The sequence below is a fragment of the Plectropomus leopardus genome, chromosome 6, assembly GCF_008729295.1.
Source record: "Plectropomus leopardus isolate mb chromosome 6, YSFRI_Pleo_2.0, whole genome shotgun sequence".
In the NCBI taxonomy this organism is placed as follows: Eukaryota; Metazoa; Chordata; class Actinopteri; order Perciformes; family Serranidae; genus Plectropomus; species Plectropomus leopardus.
Window position 1 is genome coordinate 20,058,130 of NC_056468.1, and position 22,233 is coordinate 20,080,362.

At 38.2% G+C, this 22,233-nt stretch overlaps 1 protein-coding gene across 1 annotated transcript in view; it reads left to right on the forward strand.

Moving 5' to 3' along the window:
• The window catches only part of stpg2 (sperm-tail PG-rich repeat containing 2), a 64,008-nt gene that overhangs the window by 25,670 nt on the left and 16,105 nt on the right, over positions 1–22,233 (forward strand). The window contains 2 exon segments of the mRNA XM_042488988.1: positions 1,092–1,255; positions 1,381–1,473. Of these exon segments, the coding sequence (XP_042344922.1) occupies positions 1,092–1,255; positions 1,381–1,473 (257 nt within the window).

A 22,233-nucleotide genomic window follows, 5' to 3' on the forward strand; every position in this document is an offset into this window, starting at 1 on the left:
TTAATCAGTAATATTAAGACTCAAATTTCAGGTGCATGTTTTTTTGCTGAGGCTGTACTGTATATATTAAACTGAACAGCAGCCATTTATGTCAAAAAACCTTCAAACACCACACTCTCATCTCAAAAACGTCTCTGAATTTGAGGGATTTCCATGATTTTTCCAATAAGATTGCATGTTGGTGGGGCGTTAAAGTGCAGATCTAAAGGATTGTTTGACAGGTAGATTGTTGAGCACAATTGACAAGAGAGACTGCACTTCCAAAAATGTCAATGTTGTACCACATGGCTGAGTTTAAGGGACCTCCATTTTTCATCATTATCTCAATAGGGTTGGGGTAATTGTACAAAAACTGGTATTTATCAATTTGTAACTCCCAAATTATGTTATTTTGTTAATGTTAAATAATGCTAAATTATGTTATTTTAAGAAGTCCAGTGAAAAAAATCCAATCTAGTCTTCTTTTGTTTTTCACATTTTGACGTTGGCTACCATAGTTCCTCTAAATACTCGGCACACAGGAGAAGTTTCACCTGGTTGCAATCTACAACCTCACTGCTAGATGCCACTAAATCCTACACACTAGACCTTTAAAAATATGCAGGTCTTTCTCAGCCATGGTAATATAAAACAAGAGAACCATTCTTCTTTGTTTTTGAGAATTTCTTTTATCAAGCTGTTGTCAAAGCAGGCATTTACACATGAAGACACGCTAATGCACTGTTATGGAGACAGCTATTAAACCAGCTGTAACACATGAATGTCTCCATATTGAAATCTGGTGTAGAGCAGGCGTCATTTTCAGTGAAAGCCAACACTACAAACACACTGCCAGAACTACAGACACAAAGCCTCAGTTACACCTACACTACATGTGTCTTATGTCTGTTTCTTGACTCAAAGTCCATGTAAATTCCTTTTCCTTCCTTCATTGTAGAGGTTTGGACAAAACTTAAAGGTCTAGGGGAAGTTAAAGGCTCCTGGATGTTGTTTTGGACCAGTTCATACCCGGAGAGTGAAAAAAACAACTACATAAAAACATACTCTACAAAAATACACATAATAATCCCACCTTTCTGTACTCTGTGCAGGTCCAGGGTCCTATAATTTGTTTGAGCATGGTTTAGCCCAGGAGAGTTTTAAAAAGGCAGTTTTAGAGAGAACCAGGAAGGGAGGCTTTGGCTCCACTGCTCAACGCAACTCCTTCTTCCAAAAGAAGAAATTGGAAGAAGCCCCAAGTCCAGGACAGTATGAGGTAGGAAAATCTGTCAATAAAGTATTCACTCATCAAATATCAATTAGGCTGAAATATAAAATGCTGTTATTCATATCATCTTTGCAATGTGTTTCTGCATGTGCGTGAATGCTGTTTGTGTCTAGACAGAAAAGAAGACAGAGGAGAACTACAAAAAGCAGCACACTGCGGTTTTCAAATCAGCCACAGAACGTCTGGCATTATCACTCCTGGCTAAAGTAAGTCTGCTTCCCTCCGTCTCCCAGCAGCATCCCCTGCAGTTGTCTTTGTCTCGCTCTTTCTTTTCCTCACACAGAGTTTCTGTTATAAAGCCGTTAAACCTACTTAACAGAGGAGTCTAAGATGAAGTAAAACAGCCTCACATGCCAAGTTTTTACTTTCATAAATGGGCCATCGCAGCGGTAGCATCTGACCCACTATGCCAAGGGTCCTGTTTTCCAGTGTTTAATTTACTTTGACTACTTCTTTTCTTCTGTTCCTTTTCCCCCTAATGCTCATTGATGCTGAAGAAAGCAGGTCACAATTTGTGATAATTAGCTTCTTGTTCCTCTGCCATGTTCCTTTCCCTTTTGCTGTGATCTTGCTTGTTCCTCTCTCTCGCCCACTTTCCCGACTTAATTCATCTCAGACTGATGTTAATATAAAGTTAATGCAATATATTTACAGACTCTTTCCACTTCAAGCATAACTTTATCCAATTGTTTTTCAAAAGCATTATTTTCCTTTTTTTCCTATTTATGTGCAAACTTGGTATCGCATAAAACAAAAGGAGATCTGAGTATTTCTGTAACCACTGGGCATTTATCTTAAAGTGACTGTTCACCTCCAAATCAATACATATTTTTCCTTCTACCTGTTGTGCTGTTTATCAATCTAGATTGTTTTGTGTGAGTTGCCAAGTGTTGGAAATATCAGCAGTAGACATGTCTGCCTTCTCTCCAGTATAATGGAACTAGATGGCACTGAGCTTGTGGTGCTCAAAGCACCAAAGAACATGTTTTAAAACTCAACAAGAATGTCTCTCTCCATTAATCATGACCTGGCCACTTATGATAATCCACAGACCGTGTTGTGAGCAGTTTCATGTAGGAACTACTTTTTTGCCACAGAACCCTCCTCCTTACTCCTTCAGAGTAACTTTGCTTCATGACCTCAATTTCAACAACATTTGCAAAGGCAGTAAATGTGGCATATTTTTATGGAATTACAACAACTATCCCAGGTATCAAATGAAATGAATATAACTGAGAGAGAAGAAACATACAAAAAATCAAAACAAAAAGAAAAAACATAATTGATTCAAATTAAAGTGAAGGATGTTGTAATCAAATGTGGCTTCTAAGTCTATTTTTTTATATAAATATTTCTATATATTCAAATAATATTGAATCAATTCTTGTTCAGTATTTTTCAAAGATGATTAGATACTTAGTGTAAAATTATGGAAGATTAGCTATCTTTGTCTTGCTATGAGATAGTAACAGTACATCCAAAGTGAACACTGAAAACACTCAGTGTTCACTGAGTGCCATTATTTTAGAGCTGTGTGTTTTATGATTGCATCTATTTTTAAATTTAAACATGTAGGAATTATTGCACTCTCTAGCATTGTGTATATGCATAAATAAAATAAATAAATTACATCAACAATAATGCTATATTTGAAAATCTAGATTTCTTTGCCCTGTATGACACAGAATAGTGTTTACTTGCATATAAATAATGTGCTAATGAAGAAACACAGAAGCAGCTCGTACTGACTCCAGTATTTAAAAAAATATTCCAGGTGAAAATTATGTAAATTTCCTGCTAAAGTGTATACTACAGCATTTTAATATTCAAGATACACAATTTGTATTTTCAAGTACCCTTCTGGGTACCAGCTGGTGTTTGCTCTGATTATCTACAAAGGTTAGAAGTGTTATCTAAATCTCGAGGCAAAGGTCTCCAGATCTGATCTTAACACTGCAAACTATGCTGCTCTTTGGAAAGACAGTTTAAAGGGTAATTTGGCACTCATCATAGAGGGCAGAAAATTGTAGGTGTGCTGCTCCACATCATCGTGTTTCGTTTCTGTCATCTTGTAGCTTTCATACATACTATCTTGCTGCTTATCTGACTAGCTTCCTCACAGTAACATCACAGCAGGTGTTTTCATTCAGCACAGCATTTACATGCGATCAAAAAACGAAGCAGACATTTAAATTTAGAGCACATTCACTGGTTTCAACAGTTTAGTTTCTCCTATGCCCCCAACCTTATTTATGAAGCTTTTTAAAAAACTGAATTAGTTATAGAAGATGCTGTTTTCTTTCTTACTTTCTCTTGGGTAGTGTGTGTGTGTTTGAGCAGAATGACGGCACAGTGAGAAGACACACAGACAGACAGACAGAGCACAGCGCTTTCTCACAGCGGAAATGTGTTTGTCAAATAATCATGGATGTAAACCAACTTATTGAGAGTTCTTGGGGCTACTTTGTGTTTGTATCAGTCTGAGTTGGACTTTGGATGGAATGATTTCAAATATGAGGATGCATCTCAATAAGCAATTACCGTATATCTTCTTTCATTCTCTTGCTCTGCTGTCACAGTTTCTCTATGTCTGAAATCAATGTCTTGCACATGCGTTCAGGCAAACAGTGTATTGGAAACTCATTTACACGTATACATGGGCAGGAAATTGTCTTTCACAAGAAGATTTCAAACTTGGGAAATTAAATATCTCATCTCCAATACCTCAGTAATGGAAGGCAGGAAAACATACTACTATAAAGCAAATTTGTGAAAATTATGTTTTACAAGGTAGAAAACTGTGTGCGGGTCTCAGCCCAGCAGTTTTCAGTCCATAACGTCAGGACACAGAGCCATGCTGGTTTTCATTCCTTCTGTCTAATCAGGGAGTGATTTACACCTCCAGACACCAAGTGAATGCAATTAAGTACCTGGTAGGACATAAAACCAGCAGGACTCTATGTTCAGAGGAGTAGAAGAACTTCTGCCCCAGCGAATAAAGAGCAGAGCCTGAGGAATATACAGGTGTTACATGGGAAAATATCACCACATACACCTGCATCATGAAGTGAGTGTGTTGTACATCAGAGAACTCCACCGGGACATTCTTTTGCATTCTTATGTAGTGAGGTCAAAGGTCAGGGTCAGCTTCATCTGGAGACAGGATGCTCAGTTTATTACCTGTGCCACCCTGCTGTGCCTGGCACAGTAGAATAATATTATCATAAAACTGTATCGTAAGGAATATCATTTTTGCTGTCCTCGTGAGTTGTACTGTGTGTCTCTGCAGCTAATAAACCACTGGGTAGAGCAGTTTAAAGTTTTCAGTTTTTACTCTTAATATTTTGTGTGGCAGTTTGGAAAAAACTTAGTCGCCAACTTGAGCATATTTCAGCATTATTGTTAGTGTCCCACTGTTTATGCACTCAGATAATGTGGATCAGTCACATTTTGTGCACATCACAAATGAACTTAAGTGAGTGTGATGAGACTCATTAGAAAACTTAGAATGATCCATTAAGGATTCTGGTGCTGATCACCTCTGTAATAGTCTCTACCTCATATATCTGTCGACTCCGTTAGCCATTTTTCATGACAATGGCTCCGTGTAGTTTTCTGTCTGGCTGCAGTATTTTGTGCTGATGGATGAGCCGACTCACTCAGAATCCACAGTGTGCTAAATCCTAATGTAGACAGCAGAAAACTTGACAGCCGTACTACACACATAGTCCACATAATGTCTGTGTTTCCCATTGCTATGCACAATAGCTACAGTATTGATCTGGGTGTCACAGGCCTGCGAGTTCAAATGGTCACTGATAGTTTCATTCAATGCTGTACACACATTAAATATTTAACAATTGCTTTAACTTGGTTCCATTCCCAGTAGCAGTACCTCCAGCTTGGGTTTGTGTTCACACAAACATAATTGGCTGCAATCGCAGGTGGGGAGCTGGCGAGGTCAAGGTGAAGAGAAACGGCTGGCGGCACCATGTGACACAGAGGTAGCACGTCAGTCTTCAGCACTCCTTTGGCAACAAACAGGGTTAGCTGTCACAAGGACTGTGGTGCACAGGGCTTGGACTTTCTAAATTTGGACAAAACTGGCAAAAAATGCCACAAAATGGAAACAAACTATTTACCTTTTTTTTACATTACCTCCATATATCCCTCTCTGTCTTGCTCTTTATTTCTCCCTGGGTAGTACCTCTGAGTACTCTGTGGAGAGGATCTGAGGCCACTTGTAATAGCTCCACACAAAGCCTCCTTTATGACCAGTTAATGAAAAATCACCATGGGACGTCTTAGCTGTAACAGTTAGCCACATGCCGCGCTCCAGCCTAGGCTGTATCCCTGGTAACAACCCACCCACTGGGACAGATATTAAAAGTGTCTAATTAGGAAACGATCACGATCATGAGAAAGAATAGAAAGAAAGGAAGAAAAAAGAATAAAGGCAGAAAGTGCGTCTTCATTATCTGTTTCATGTTTGAGACTTTATGTCTTCTGTACTTTGACATGAAAGCTTCATTTAGCAGTAGAGGTCGACATTTTGTTGGAGAAATATTCACGCTGCATTGCTTTTGAAATCAGAATTTTAAAAGACGTATCATGTCAGTTGAATTGATTGAAGTTGTCTTGCGGGGTGAATTAAACACAACAGGGAGACCAGCTATCTAGCTCCGTCAAGATATTTATTTCATTCTTTCCTTTCTCTCTGCTATGCATACACTGTGCAATTCAAGCCCTTTTCTGGACCGATTTTTGAGCCGCATGACTTATTATAAAGTTTGACCGAATTTCAGCTTCGGCAAGGGTTGTTATCTGTGCAGAGAACAGGGGGGAGAGGATGGATCATGGCTCAATCAACTGCTCCATACCGTAAAATGTCTGGATGAATATCAGACATGATTTTGGTCAACCTTCGGCAGGCTATCGCACAACTGTGTCTCAGCCAAGAGTTGATACCCCAAGATGAGTACCTTTTTTTCTCACTGTGCCTGTGCTAAGTGGTAAACAGACTGTCTAAGTGCCATGCGACGCGATGTAATGCACTGACAGAAAATATGGAGGCTAGGTAGGTCAAGCTGTTGCAACAGCATGTGTGCGTCTTTGATGTTTTCTCCTTCTATCGAGACCGATATGAACACAAAAAACATTTACAGTAAAGCATTACTTTAAACTGTTATGGTCTACCTGCCAGAGGGCATTCAGATAATTTTTTATAGTTGGAACGATCCGCAGGGTCTGACCTGTTTCATTGTCTATTTCATTTTTTAGGCAAAAGTCTTCTTTATTCAGTTGCAGTTTATGGAAACGTACTCTATGTACTCTATTAATTTCAAATCTGTCTATTCCCAAATCCACTCTATAAGGATTAGATTGCCAAATATTGATTAAATACATACCGAGTAACAGGCATTGCATGATTTATTTGAGTTGATTTTTCTTATCTTGTGGTGTGCCTGCATTCAAAGGATGCTTAAATTCCTGACAGTCAAACTCAAACACACCTCAACTAGTTCAAATATTTGAAGCTATGTCAGATCTGTACTTTAGTTGCAGGTCTGGATCTGATAGGAGATGATTACCTGTCTGTGGAGAAGAAAGAGCTAGACATGTTGTTGAGAAATGACAGATCTGCAAGAGGCGATGATTATGAGAGAGAGCATATCTTAAATGAGAGTTTGCTTTTCTCTCCCATCTAATCCAGGGCTCTTTTTCTGTGTTATTTCTCTTGATCCCCATCTTTCTTTACTTTGTTTGGCTCTCTCCTCCCTCTTCTCTGTCTGTTTCTTTTCCTTTCATCCCACTCTCCACATTCCCTCCTTTCCATCGCCTGCCTTTATTTCCTTCCTCCTGGCCAGCCCTTCCTGATAATGACCTTTCTGTTGCTGAGGTCGTGGGATACCCTCAGGCAGCGCTGGGAGAGAATGAGTGTGGAATTTAATTTGGACCTATGTTTTACCCCGAGGCAGTGGAATTCCTCTCCTATAGATCAGTGAAATATTGCCCTGTCCCTTGAAGCGACAGCAGGGAGGTTTGACATGGCGTTTTGTCCGACTGTCAGTTTTTACTAATACATGTCTGCCTCTGTCGATTTTGTTCTGTTGCCAATGATGGCGAGATTAATAGAGGTCTTGATGGACGGTTATTGTTATACTCAGTGAGCATGAGGGATTGTCAGTGGCCAGGGCATTAGTTCAATAATAAGGTGTTAGCAATAGCTTTAATGAGAAGTGCACTTTAACTTGTAAGTGCACTATCAGTGGATTGTGGGCAGATGATTAAATCTGCACTGTAAACCATTGGCTGTCAATTAATCTTGAATCATTTGGCTCACAAGATTATCCATGGGTTAAACATGTAAAGACTGTGAGTACAGAGTATTAATTTAAACATTACCTCAGTCTGACTATGTTGAACTGCTAAGACGGTTAAAGTAATCAATTGAAAAAGGAGCAGAGACACAGGTTTCTCCAACAATAGAAGTTTCATACTATATATTCTATACCTATTTAAATATTATTTAAGATGGCAAGAAGCTGCCACCACCGCTCTTGTTTCCAACATAAACATGATGCGAGCCATGCTGCTGGAGTGGCCTTTTTTTTTTTTTTTTTTTATAAAACTTGCCACTACAGCTGACTGTGTGACCATGACATCTAAAACCACACACAGGAACACAATGCTGGTGTATATCAACTATAGCTGAATCATACTTTAACTAATATATCAATCCACAAAAACTGTTGAAAAAAAATGTCAGCTCTGAAGTTTGATTATCCATGCTGTGACAATAAACAATGTTTAGTGCATTGGTAAGAAAACCCCGTTACAACAACTGTGTCTTAAATTCTGGTGTGTAGGATTTAGTGGCATTTGGTGGTGAGGTTGCACATTGCAACCAACTGAAACTTCTCCCGTGTGCCAAGTGTGTAGGAGAACTATGACGGCCAGCATGAAAATGCTGAGCAAGTGTTTGATTTGTCCTTCTGGACTACTGTAAAACATACTGTTTGTATGTAGACATAAACAGCTCATTCTATTGTAACACATTTTACTGTAAGCTATATTTAAGCTGTATTAGCTACTTGACGAGACTGGAGTAGACTATTATAACAACCTGTAGTGTTTGGTACAGGCTGTAGGCGATAGTCATAGTGGCAGAGTTGCGAAACACAGAACCCTGTCTCTCACGCTGCATTTTTAGTAAAGGGCATGACCACAATAACACACTAGAACATTACATTTTCATAAACGTGTTTGCTATGTAGTTATATTTACATATCCACTGCTTACATGTGATGGTTTGAAATCAACTAGTGTGAATGTGCAAAGGTGGATTGATGTAAAGTGGGTGGACGGAAACAGCATTACATCACAATATATAATAGTGTAAGAGTATCCAAAGGTGAATTGACCAAGTGATACAGGATTACTTGCATAGTTTCTCACAGTGTATTGCTCAGCTGAAACCACCTTCGCATTTCATGCTCTGATAGTAACTTTTGTTGAATACATTGAAAGCATAGTTTTGAGTTTTTACAAGTTTCCATAAGAAACATCAGTAAACAAAATAATTTTTCAGTTTTATTTTAATACAAAACCAAATATTTGACAAAATAAAATTCTTGCTTAAGCAGGTCTGTCAGCAAACCAAGCAATAATGTCTCTGCCAGTCAAACAAAGTTTATCTGCACTAATATCTGTTACACTGACGATGAACAACACTTCATCATTCTCCTTGCCGGTGTATATTAAATGACTTGATGGAATCAGACAGAAGATATTAATACTTGGCTTTTATTACGTGTGCCACTGACAGTGATTGCAGGCAGGAGTCATAATAAGCCAACAGTGAGAAAATGATATCGAAAATAGATAGAGAAAGAAGGCACTTCACACATCTGTCACTAGGCAACTCTCGTTATTGCTAGTGAGGATAATACACTGACTTCCAATGCCATAGCAATGTAAATGATTTTATTAAGAGATACTTATTGTAGACTTGCTTATACTTTGCAATTATGCACAACTGTTACCAGGGTGGACGGTTAACAAGGTACATGGAATCATAGTAACTTAGTGGTAAAAATAGCTAAATTATACATCTGTGACAGGTGTTGCTGTATGCAAGGTAGCTCTGTAGGTACATTGAGAGTTCATCCATTACTAACATGCACCTATTTAAAACTATAACCTCCATGTTGGTAATGTTGAGACTTGACTGCTATATTTTCCTCCTGTCTTTTTCTGGTGCCAGTTGTCTTCATAAAAGTCAAATACAACATAAAATCATATTCAGTAGCTTCTCTATTATATTTCTGCTCTAGCGACACAGACAGACATCATTCACAAGGCCTGACGCAGTCAAGGAAAACCCCATCAATGTCAATTACAAGTGGAGAAACAACACATTGCTCTTTAAGAAAAAGATACCACACACAATGGGCTTGAGAAAGACAGAGAACGATGAAACAATGAAGCAGTGGGAGGGAATGAAGGAGAGACAACAAGGATGAGAGAGAGAGCCTCTGTGTATAATGTGTAATTATCTATCCTGTTAGCTCTGGTTGAGATAATTAGAGTGTTTGCTAAACATACATTTATCAAACTGAAGCACATCATCACCCCCCTGCCCTGCAGAATGAACCGTATGACAAAAATTCAGGAGGTGACATTGCACTGGAATGAAAGGGGGTTGATGAGATAGACAGAGGGATGGAAGAACGAGTGAGAGAGAGGGACAGATAGAGCAAAAGAGAGGTTAACCCTGTAGACAGAAGAAAGACAGAAGGGGTAAGAAGAAATGTGGCAGTGCTGCCTGTGGCTCTGGAGAGATAAAGAGGATAAATAAATAAAAGCCATGTAAGTCAGACAACGAGTGTGACAGTTGCATGGAAGGTAATGCCACGGGCAAGATTTTCTTGAAGTATCTGGAATAGGAAAATATGCAGCAGCCCAGGGTTTGTCACTTATTGACTTTTTGTCTCTGTGTTTCATTGCATTTTTATGATATATCCATGGACAGCTAATGGCACGTCACAGTGCAGCCTCTATTTATGGGAGACAAGGGAGTCGGGTGATGAAAGCAAAGAACAAAAACAAGAAAATAGAGTGATAGATTTGATATGGATTTTACTGTCAGCTGTCAGGGTAATGATGATGATGTGAGTCCCTGTGAGAATTCGACCACAGCCACATACATAGTGCACATGCTGAGAGAGTGACTCACTCATAATGTGCCCAAAACACATAGATAGACCTATATTTATGCAGCTATACACAAAATGTTCATACCGTTTTTAGATTGTATATGTATGTTTATTAATGCATACTACATACACAGGAAACACACACGCACAATTGCTTATTGACACTTCCACCTGGAGGCTTGAGACAGTGATGTTTTCATATCCAATAGCTTTATTGAAAGGTCTTTCTGACAAGAGCTTTTTAATGCCTTGTTCATTCCTTTTGTTTCTTCCTCTTTCTCATTCACTCATAGTTATAAGCAAAGCAAAATAAAAAACGAAATGATAAGCTCTGTGCACAAATAAGTCCATTTGTAGATGAATCTGTGTGCCTCTCTGTTAGCTGATATAACACTCTACCTGTCCTGGCTATCTATCTGCCTAACTACTTGTGTCTAACAAAGTCACAGTGAAACTGTATGTTGATTTATTGACTCCGCTTTTTTAGGATCATACTTTAGCTAAATAAAGTCTCCACAATTTAAAGGCTTAAACAACACCACTTGTTATCCACTGACAGGACAATAAGACTGAAAATTACACTGTATTGGTGTAGAAATGTTCAAGGTCCAGGCAAGACAATGAAATTTGAATGAAGAAGGCTGGTTTGAGTAACAGATCAGGATTATCAGCTGCATAGATGTTTTTAAAACAATGAGAATTGATTTTTAGAACTTGAGAGTTAACATGAAAACTAGGGCTGGGTTTAAAAAAAAAAATCAATTTTCAGATTCAAATTGATCTTCATTTGAATGATCCCATATCAATTCATAAAATCCTGGAATGTCTTTTTTTCTTGTTGATGCCTGAAGTTTTGCCTCTGTTAGTCTCGTGTAACCAGTCTTTGGTTCTAGGCACAGTGAGATTTGGCCATGTGAGAGTAGCAAACCTCAGTTGAATCAAAAAATGCTGGGAGCTACACTACTGAAGGCACCACCAAGCCTGTAGGCAGATGTCTGGCTGCATTTCGGATTTAAAAACTAAGAAGACAGAGAAGAGATGGACAAAAGCAAGGCTATATGTGAAAGTTGAAAAACTGAGGTGAAATACTGTTGTTGTGTCACAAATCTCTGAAACCATTTAATGAGACCCAGATACACAACAGGGATTTCTGGTCACTCAGTACTTTTTAGGGATGCACTTCATTCAGTTAACTGTTGTAGTACGTTTATTTCTAATGAAAAGTACATTAATGTAACTGCTTTTGGGTCAATTTCATTGTAAACATTAAGAAGTTTAACACTGCCGCAGGTTAGAAAGTTCATTGTACATTTTACAGCATTAGTTCTCTGAGAAGATCTTTCATAACAAACCTGACTAAAATATCCCAAATAGAATTCAGTCAAATCAGAAATTAAATCAAAATGGGTCCTTGAAAATTCAATTGGGATACCTAGCTCTAATGGAAAGGATTGTATTATCATTAACTGCAGCGATTGAGAGGTAAACAGCAGCAGTCTGATCTAACAGGAATGTGCTCTTGCATGTATTTGATTGGTCAACACGTTAGGTTTTACTTGAATTCTTTTTTGTTACTGATTTTGACCGAGCAGTGCCCTCATTGAAATGAATGGGGTGGCTACATTTCTGGTGTCCGTCTGTACATGGCCTGAAATTGTTGTTCAAGTGAATTTGACCACTGAACTGCTGCTGTGTTTATTTGGCCCAGGCAGCTAATGTGTCAGCGGTATGTTAGATGTAAGCTTCTTAGCAGCAGATGCACTGAATTTGTCTGTGTGAGTGTACCTCTTTGTTTTTGTTTAGATCAGCCTCTGACTGATCTCACCAGGAAACCCAGTTCTTTTTGCTTTTTTTCCCCTTACAAAAGTCTCTCCTTTTGTGTCAGTTGCCTCTCTGTACATTTATGAAGTTGATTAATTAAGCCCTGGGCTAACTCCTGTTTAATTGCATCTTTCTATTGAATTTGTATGCAATCTCTAAAGCCTCTAAGCCTTGATGTTTCGAATGCACAGTAAGTCTTCGGTGACTGGCAGAGCAGTGGGGCCACTGAGGGCTCCAGCTTTCATCATTAAGCCAGAGATACAATTTAGTAACTATTACTCTAAAATCTATGGGTTTAGACGGCAAAACCTGATAATTCTATTCCCAAATGTGACACTGACGCAAACAAAATCTACACCTGCCTCCTTCAAGACGTGTGTAGCAGAGGGTTGAGGTAATCAAACAAAACCCCTTTTTGTTTTAAAGGCTTGAGTCAATGAGTGCTGGCTAAGTTGCTGCAGATCTTAGTTGTACCCCTGCAAGTCAAAGCTCTTTTAACTTGGTCTTTTACTCCATGTGTCCACTTTTTAGAGCTGAAAAGAATCATAATAGTCCACCAGAGAAAAACTGATGAAAAGAGAAGTCTTGAAACAAGATGCAAGATAGAGAATTATATTTAAATGATTTCAGCTTTGTTCTGCATAATCAGTCTGCAGATGGTGTCTCAGAGGTGTCTCAGTAAAAGCTGCAGGTCCATTGCTTTCACCTGATGTATATGTCTCCCTCTTAGTTGTAGATGTATTATTTACTGACTATTTGAGGGTGTTGTCTAACTCTCTGAGCGCTTCTGTCTGGGCATTTATTCCCTTTTCTTGCTTTGCTTTTCACTGAAATAGATGATACATTTCTGTCCATTAAAAGATGTGTTAGTCTTTGGTTGAAACAAAAAAGTCTCTAATTCAAATAGTTCCAAGTGTCGTCTGAAGCTCATAATGGCCTGATCAGCTACAGAGACGGAAAAAAAGGCTGTGATTGATGATGATTGACAGAGAGATAAAAGGACAGGAAGAGTTTTGCCAGTGACTAGAGACTGCAATGTTCATGACTCCTCACTGTATCAAAGACTTTTCTGCTGTTAACTAATCGTTGTCCTGATGGTGGTGCTCAGGAACAGCCATGGGGGCCGTTAAAATCAAAGCAGACTATCCCCATAGGAGGGAGAACATTTGACACAAATTATACAACAATTTGGCGACCGTCCACGCAAGAACAACAGCTTAGTTGTTTCAGTAAATGCCCTAAAACAACATTTGTTTATGAGTGAATGTGCTCAGTTAATTTAATGGCAGTCTTCTCTTGAGAGTTTGATATTTCTTGTGTACAAATCAAAAATTTCGCTTGTCAGTGATGCCAGAGAAAAGGTCAAGCTTCAAAAAATGGCAAAGGGAACATTTATGTTGAAGGGACAGTTTTCCCCAAAATCAAAAATTGGAGATGTCAGCTATAGAGATTACTGCCAATTCGTAAATATAATGAAGCTAGATGGCACTCAGACAGAAGAAGGTTTGAATACACTCGTAGACAAGAGGCTCATGTGTGTGATAGTTGGAGATGTAAACATTAATGGCATCCTCCTGAGCTGAGCTGTAACATTAGCGAGCTCAGTGCTGCTAGGTGAGCTAGCAGGAAATGCTCTCTTCCATGGTTGATACAGTTTGCGGATATAGATATATATATATATGTATATCTATAAAAACCCATAATTGACTCAACCAGACCGCAAGTCAAATGATGTCGGTGAGACCTGAAGTAGAGTGATATGGCTTTCAAAATACATATTAAATATGGTAACAAAAGACAAAGAAAAAGAAAAGTGAACACATTGTCACCTAATATATAGTTTCAGTATTGGTCTTTTACAAGATTTTTATTTGAAGATGTTCACTCCTGTCCTCACCTGTCCTCTAATTAAGTTGTGTTGAGCTTAATTTCCTGTCTTGAGTGGGATAGACAAGTATTAATTGATTCACATCTAATGGAAATATAATGTTGACATCCTTTAATGACACTACTACATTGTTTCAGTTGATTTATAAAGACACCATGGGGAGGGGGGTAGACAGTAAAAGAACTGGAATAAATGTGGAAAATGAGGACGCATGCATGAGCAACAGAGAAAGACAGAGAAAAGAAAGAGCCGAACAAGTGAGTCTTAAAATGTGTGATAGGGCACAGATGGAGAACTTGTCTGTGTAGCACTTTCAGATTTTATGATGTGCGGATGCTCTCTAAGTTATTGCTTGGAGGAAAAGATCACATACGCTCGGTGAAATTCTTTCTCTCTTTCCTTGTCTTACCGCTCATGCTGTGAAGTCCTGGTTATTGTTACCTCCCTGCTGTCTTGCTGTTATAAAACAAGTGAACTGAGAAACAACCCTTCCTCAAAAACAGCCTGACTGAAAATAAAAGGCATTTTCCAAGTGAAGGTGGATAAACGCGACATGATTTCTCGCACATTCACACAACTCCAGAGCAAACCTTTGTGGAGTTCATACCTACTGAATGCTTCATTAGTGTGCTGAATGCATGTTGCTATTTAGATAATACCATTCACACACCTCTCCTGTATACCCAGTGGCATCCAGGGTCCATTGTGTTGACTTTCTAAGCCAAAATAGACACAGATTTATTTGTATGAATTACTTATAGCATTGAAAGTAAAATGTGAGGGATTATACACTGAAACTGTAAAAGCAAACAAATCTTTACACCTAGATGTGAACGAATTTAAAAAAGGGCCCTTTTTAATTGCCTTCCTAAACAATCCATATTAGTTAAACAAAAACTATTCATATGAGCATTTTATAATCAAACAATGCTATAGTATGGTTAATGATTTGGTTGCTATGGAACAATGTTTTTACAGTTTGGTCCTAGTCTTGTCTGTGCAAGCACACACTGACGTGTCATACATTCATTGTATTTTTTTTCCCCACAGTAATATGCTGTGGTGGTAACAAGATGAAAAAGCAGCATTGTACCAGTACTAGCACACATGGATGCAAACAATGCGAAATTGAAAATATTTAGAAAATTGGCTTTACAAATGTTAAGAAATAAGGAAATGCCATCTGCACATTTGTTAAAATAACACAAAGAATGAGTCTTGTCCATAAACACTGAATGTAAACGTAGCCTTTCTTAAATTACAATATGACTCATAGTGCACCTTTAAGTTTGGGTAACATAAATAATTGCGTTGGGTTGAGAAAATTGTGGTTATTGTTGAAATAACTACTTCTTTTTTTTGACCAAAACGTAAGGCCCTTTTATCAGCTTTTCCGACAGCTTTCAGCTTCATCTGTTGATATAGATGAATGATGTAGATAAAAGCTCAGGAAAAAGAAAGCCTGTTTGAATTACTGTAAGTTACTTTTTGTCCAAATACTGTTTCCAAAGTAAAAAACAACCAACTGCTGTCCTGTTTCTGCTGAGGAAAGTCCCGAAAAAGCACCACATAGAAAAAAAATCACATTTGGGTCAGTGTAAAGTGTTTATTGTTTTAAGTAAGCTAAACTGATTTGTTAGTTCTTTTCTCTCTGTGACTTGGAAAAGGCTGGCACATACACAAAGGAGATAATGTCTTCTTTCATGTGTTGTCTGTCTCTGTCTTTAATCCAGTGACATGTTCAAGAAAACAGAATAGCACAAACAAACTCAAATTAAGAAATACAGTCAGGCAGCAGCTTTTATAAAGTTCTTGATGTGAAATAACATAATTTTGATAAATGAGGCCTTTCAGATGCACCTTTTTTGTCCAGTGTAGGGATCAGCCACGTGCTCTGTCTGCCAAATTTCATTTGTATCGACCTGCTTTTGAAAATCTTCAGTAGCATGTGAGAGATTGGATCCCATTTGTATTTATTTATCAGAGAATAATGGAATCGTCAGCAGATGCCTGCGGACCTGTGACACTGCCCAGAATAGAGATCAGTATTTAAACAAATTAAAAACTTATTTTCCCCTTTTAGATTGGATTAGAGGAAGTGAAATGTGACCAGGGCCAGTCCTTTAATTTCATCCTGTCTTTGTTTATTATCAGGCTTGAGTTTTACTTCTGCTACCAATTTTCTCAGTTGCATGTTTTTCTCTTTTGTCTCTTCATCCTTTTATACTGCTTTCTCTATATTGTTTGCTCTTTTAGTTTCATCTTGCCCATTTTTGTATTTTGTTTCTCCATATAAGTTAATCAGTCTCTCTGTCTCCCCTTTCTTTCTCTTCACCCCACTCCTCATGTGGATGAAGTAGGCACATGTGGTAAGCGGCTATGTACATTTCTCTGTCCAATGTATGGACACCAGCTGTGGCCAGCAGCTGTGTGTATCATGCATTGTGTGTGTGTGTGCACGCCCATATGCAGGTGTGGGCGTGTACCCATTTTATGCAGCAGCTGTGTGTTGTGTGTGTGTGTGTGTGTGTTTGGATATGGACAGCTGTTTAGTAGCAGGTGATGATTTTAGGAGCCAAGCAGACAGTGAGCCAGGCGGCAGGGGAGACGACAGGGAGAGCTAAGCCCAATAAGCTGTAAGGAGGCCTGGGCTGGGCGTTCACTCAACCAGGCCTTCTGGACCTCAGCTGGATGGTCTAGTGGTTCAGGAGAGACCCAGCTGTGGGTGTCAGTGTTTATACATGACTCTAAACCTGGCAGACACCACAGACAGCTAACTGATTACTACTGTGTATAAATCAGCTGCAAGAAGACAGTCAAAGGGTCTTCAAAAGGGTCTGGTTTTAAACTCACTGTGGGTCAGATCTATACTGAAATCTGGAATCACTTCTTCCACACAAAATCAGATTAGTGGATCAGGTCTGCATGTGCATGTGAATGCCACATAAGATGAGCTGCAGATGGAGAAATATCAAGAGCGGTTGTGATATAAAGAGAGGTTCAAGGAACAATGTATAGGATTTAGTAGGGTTGGACCCAAACATTCGACAACTCTGGTATTCGTTAACGGGGTAGGTATTCAGTTTTGGTTTTTTTGCAGAGGACAAATGCTATTGTAGTGTTTGTGATCCTGCTGCTGCAGCTGTCCCACACAGTGACAGGATTTATCGTTTTACCCAACGGTTATTAACAGGTTTATTGACTGAGTCTAACCATTTCAGTGTTGGTGTGAGCTGCACCAGAACGCAACGAGCTCTTACATAATGAGGACACTTATCATTTCAGACACGCAACAAGATTTAACAGAATAATTAAGAACACTGGACTCAGATTGTTGTACTGCATAACTATCAGAGCTTGTTTCTACTTCTGTTTCTAGTGTCTGTCAAGTGCCTGTATAATGATGCCTCTCACATTAAATTTAGCCTCATAACACGTTACTTGTAGATCCACTTTACCATAAACATTCAGTCTGGTCCTTACCTTTGTAGTAGTGAGCCATAACTTTACTAGAAGAACCTTTCAGTTGTAAACATTGTAAGACAACTCAAATCCCACATTGAATTCTACTCATTATTTCATCAGCTCCATCACATTCCTCATGGGAGCACAGAGGAGACAGCTGGACTGGTGCTGCTGACACTCAGCTGTTCAGCGCACCGCAGACGCTGAAATGTACTCATCAAACAGCATTAAATTATTGTAAAACAGAGTGGCAACAGTGTTAAATTATATCTTCTAAAACTGTTTATACATCCCCAAGTAAGACCTTTTTTGTCATGTGGTTTTTGTGTTTAAAATTGCTGCAGTGAACACAACTGTGTGTGCACAGTGTGCTATAGAGTCTTCAGCCGTGGCAACGTTTTCTCAGGTCACTTTGCATGTAGCTTCACCACCTGCACATATGAAGTGTTTGAACTAGGTGAATCTGGAAACAAAGCCTGTGACAACTCCTGCACAAGTTATTTGGCTTCATATCCTTATTATGAGTCCTAATCATATGCAGGCTAAGATCACCACAGCAAACTTAAAAAAATAATTAACTTGTGTTCATCTATCAAACTTTCATCTTTCAGTGATATCTCAGAGTGCTGTATAGTAGTCAGTAGCCAACGTGACAACTCGAATTTCATTTGCATGTAGATATAAACAGCTCATAAGGTAAGCAAAAAGGGAAGACTGCAAAGATAAAGTTGAAATGATTGACAGAAGAGAAAATTGAGTTTTTGAACCACTGGAAGAAGAGTGAGGTGAAAAACAAGTGTTGGAGCAGTAGGCATCACAGGTGATAGACAGAGCAAGAATATATGTAGCAAGAAAGACAAAAAGAGACAAGGCGATAATAAGCACACTGTATCAGGCAAGGGCAAAATAAAATGAAGGAGAAAGCAAGATATACAAGACTACAAAACACAGCAGAAAACTGTAGCTGTCAGCAAATTGTTAGACTAACTGCTGCCTATAAAGTGAGAATAGAAAGCGAATGGGACCCATATGGTTTCCCTCTGTCATTCCATCTGTAATGAAGACCTGTCTAAAACCTCATTAAGGCCTTATGACACCTCCACTTATAAAATCAGACAGATGGTTATCAAGCTCTATGATGAGACACCAGCTGTGCTTATGACACAGAATGACATAGATAGTCTATTCTGGGAGGAAAACAAGCAAACAAATGCTGTATTCACATTTCATTCAAATACTAGCAATATATGTTGTTACATAGATAAAGCAAAGCACAAACTCCAAATTAAACAAAGACCAAAATGGTTAATTCAAAAATATGGTGCCACACAGCAGACTTGTTCAATGTTACACATGTAGGTTTGGTAACCATTGTCTGCTTAAGTGTAGACATTTTCTGCTCTTAAATGTTTTTTTTTTGTTTATAACTTCTTAAAATTAAAAAAGGAAAGTTAATACAGTGTTATTGGTATTGATAGAGCACAAAGCCTTCATCTTTATCTCCCTATTTGTCTTCATCAGCTAGTATATTTTGGCATTTGATTAGTGGCTTTGATTTCAGATTATGGCTAATGGTTGGAGGAAACAACAATTACAGGACACCCTAAAAAAGCTGAAATTATAAATATAAAAGACAAGAACAGAAGAAAACTGAAAGATAGCAACAAATACAGTAAATTTAGCAGCATGAAACACCAACCAGTGACCAAAAGTTTTGGAACCTGTGCAGTATATGGGCACACTTTTAAAAATGCTGCACCCCTTGTCTGCCAATAAGTTTTACCGTCAAGATGAAGAAATCAACCCCAGGTTACACTTGCGTTAAGAGGCAGAGCCGAAGTAACCATTAATGTATATAAGACTAAAGAGGTTGGCAATATGTTTAATTTTATATTAATTTTGGGATATGAGCTTAGACATTATCTCAGATTTTGGATACCTTAATATCATAAGTTCTGTTTTGTTCAATCTGCTATATTATTTTCCCTTACCTACTCGGTCATCAGATCCATATTACCGATGACTATTTAAAAAAATGCATGGTTTAAATATAAATACCAATAATTAATCCTACAGTATAAGCACAGTATCGATAACAAGGTATTGGTTAGAATATATATTTATAAAAAAAAAAAAAAATATATATATATATATATATATATATATATTATATATAAATATATATAAACAATAGAATTTCATAGTTATTTCAATTAAAAAGTCACACCCCAGCCACCCCGCTCCAGTACAGTCCCATAACACTGGCACTGAAGCTAAGCAATGTCCTGCTGTAAACTGGGCTGCAGCAGAACATACTTTAGCCACCTAAAAAAAACACTATATAAACATTATACACACTATATTTGAATATTTGCTCCTCTTTACCTTCCACAACAGCTGAATTAAGGCAGTGGTAAACCAGAAACTCTTCTGTTCAGCGGAGTAAAATGACAGTTTCTCAGCTGAGGGGTTTTTTGATATAACTGCTTCAAATCCCCATCGGTAAGGGCTGTAGGGTATTGATGTTATTTTGGATGGCCTAAACTTTACATGTAAACGTACTGACTGTTTCTACTGAAACACCAGCCAGTTAAGCAGTCTTTTTGAGTGAAGCTTCTGCCATCCGTTCCCCAACAATGAACAATCTTTCAAAGGCATATGCATCTTTTTCTTTTGCCATCTTGATACAAAATCACAATCACGTGGGCCTGCTCAGTGTTTTTATAAATGCACATCCACAAAAATTAGTGGATATTAATTGATTTATTGCACCATGCCGTGCACCTGTGGGCAGGTGTTTGTTATGTTTCTCCACTGATTAATTCAAGCTTTTCCCTAAGTTTTTTTACCAGTCTGTATATCATCTGTTGTACAATGATCTGAAATATGGAAATTCAGTCTGAAAGGAGTCTGAAAATAGCTTTCCGCTCTGCGAGGAAGAATGAAAGGCTTTAAGAGTAATGAGAGGATGAAGAATGGAATGTGGCTGTAGCACAAATGTGCACGCGCGCGCGCACACACACACACACGCATACAGACACATACACATACACATACATCCCATGTTATGCTCTGCCATTAGTCAAAGCTATCACTGTACATACTAAGCCAAATCGTTAGTATTACAGTTTTCAGGTGAACTTGCGTGGCCATTAGTACGAGAGAACTCGGTGTAGATGAGATTCTGTAAGAAGATAACAAAGGAGATCTGACTTTGTGTTTGCATTTTGTTTTGTTCTTATAAGGCAGGCCACTTAAATGAGAACATGCTTAGCATTTTGTATCAGATGTAAAGGACATTTCAGTATCGTGTGTTATCAGTATGTCTTTTTTTTGTTTTTACTTGATTGTATGCGAAGCTGAGAACAGAGGCTTATGCACATAAATAGTCTTAAATCCTCATTATTTTGTTTTAAAAAGAATCTTGTTTTGGTGTGTATTTTGAATATTAAAAATTGCAGATATTTGATGAAATATAAATAATACAAGAATCTGTTTAAAAAACATTTTTAATAGTTGAAGGACACTGATATTTTATCCCCAGAAGATTTGTTACATTTGGCTTTCCTTTGGATTTCCAAATGGATTTTGTCTAAGAGACATAAGCATCTGAAAATACTTAACACCTCTGAACAATAAAAAAAATACATAAATGATCTCAAATAATTCAGGGGAAAAGCAGAATCTGCTCTCCAAGATAAGCAAGGATAAAACATTTTTAAAACAAACAGTGAAGCAATTGGCAAGATCCCTGATGCAAAATCATTGTGCTTGGCCAAGGTGTCAGTTATGAGTCATCTACACTTATCATGAATAAACTCTTGAAGAATAAACTTGGCTGTCTCCTGCTGTTGTGTTCTGCTCAGGGAACCACATTATAATGACATTGGGGACTGTGCAGCTGCACTGTTCACTTTTCAGCTAGCAACAATGATCTGACACAAGACAGGTGTTATCAGTTTTCTCAGCTTAAGAACCTCCGAAGACTGAACCAGAGAATCTGTTTTTAAACTATCTGTTCATCCACTTATGTTTCTGTTTAGGAGAGGAGACCCACATTGTCATTTTGACCATCAGACAGGGGAATCTTAAACTTAAAATACATAATTTGGTTTATTTTATCAGTTTTTTTCTGTTGGTTTTGCTTGGATAGATGACATTTCATCCAACAGGATATTCTTTGACTGAGGTCTTGTGTATCAGCCCATTCTTAAATCCAGGGCACCAAATCTGGCAGCTTGGCCAGTGGCCATTGGCACCTGATTAGGACGCACAAGACACCTTTTAGCATTTGGATGAGACGTATCAGGCTTTCAGCTAACTCCAGTGCAAATTCATCTGTGACAATGATGTAGTATAAAGAGCAATAAAGTCTGAGGAGGGCAAGAGAAAGATGTGTGCATAGGTAAAAAAAAAACAAAACACAGAACTGTCACCCAGGAGAAACTGATTTTTTGTCACAATACTTGATTTCGACTAACATATGTCATGTAACATGGCCATTAACTTACTTAAGATATGTAACAAATGTACTTCAAACCTGAACCCTGATCTTTTTTAATAAACCTTACCAA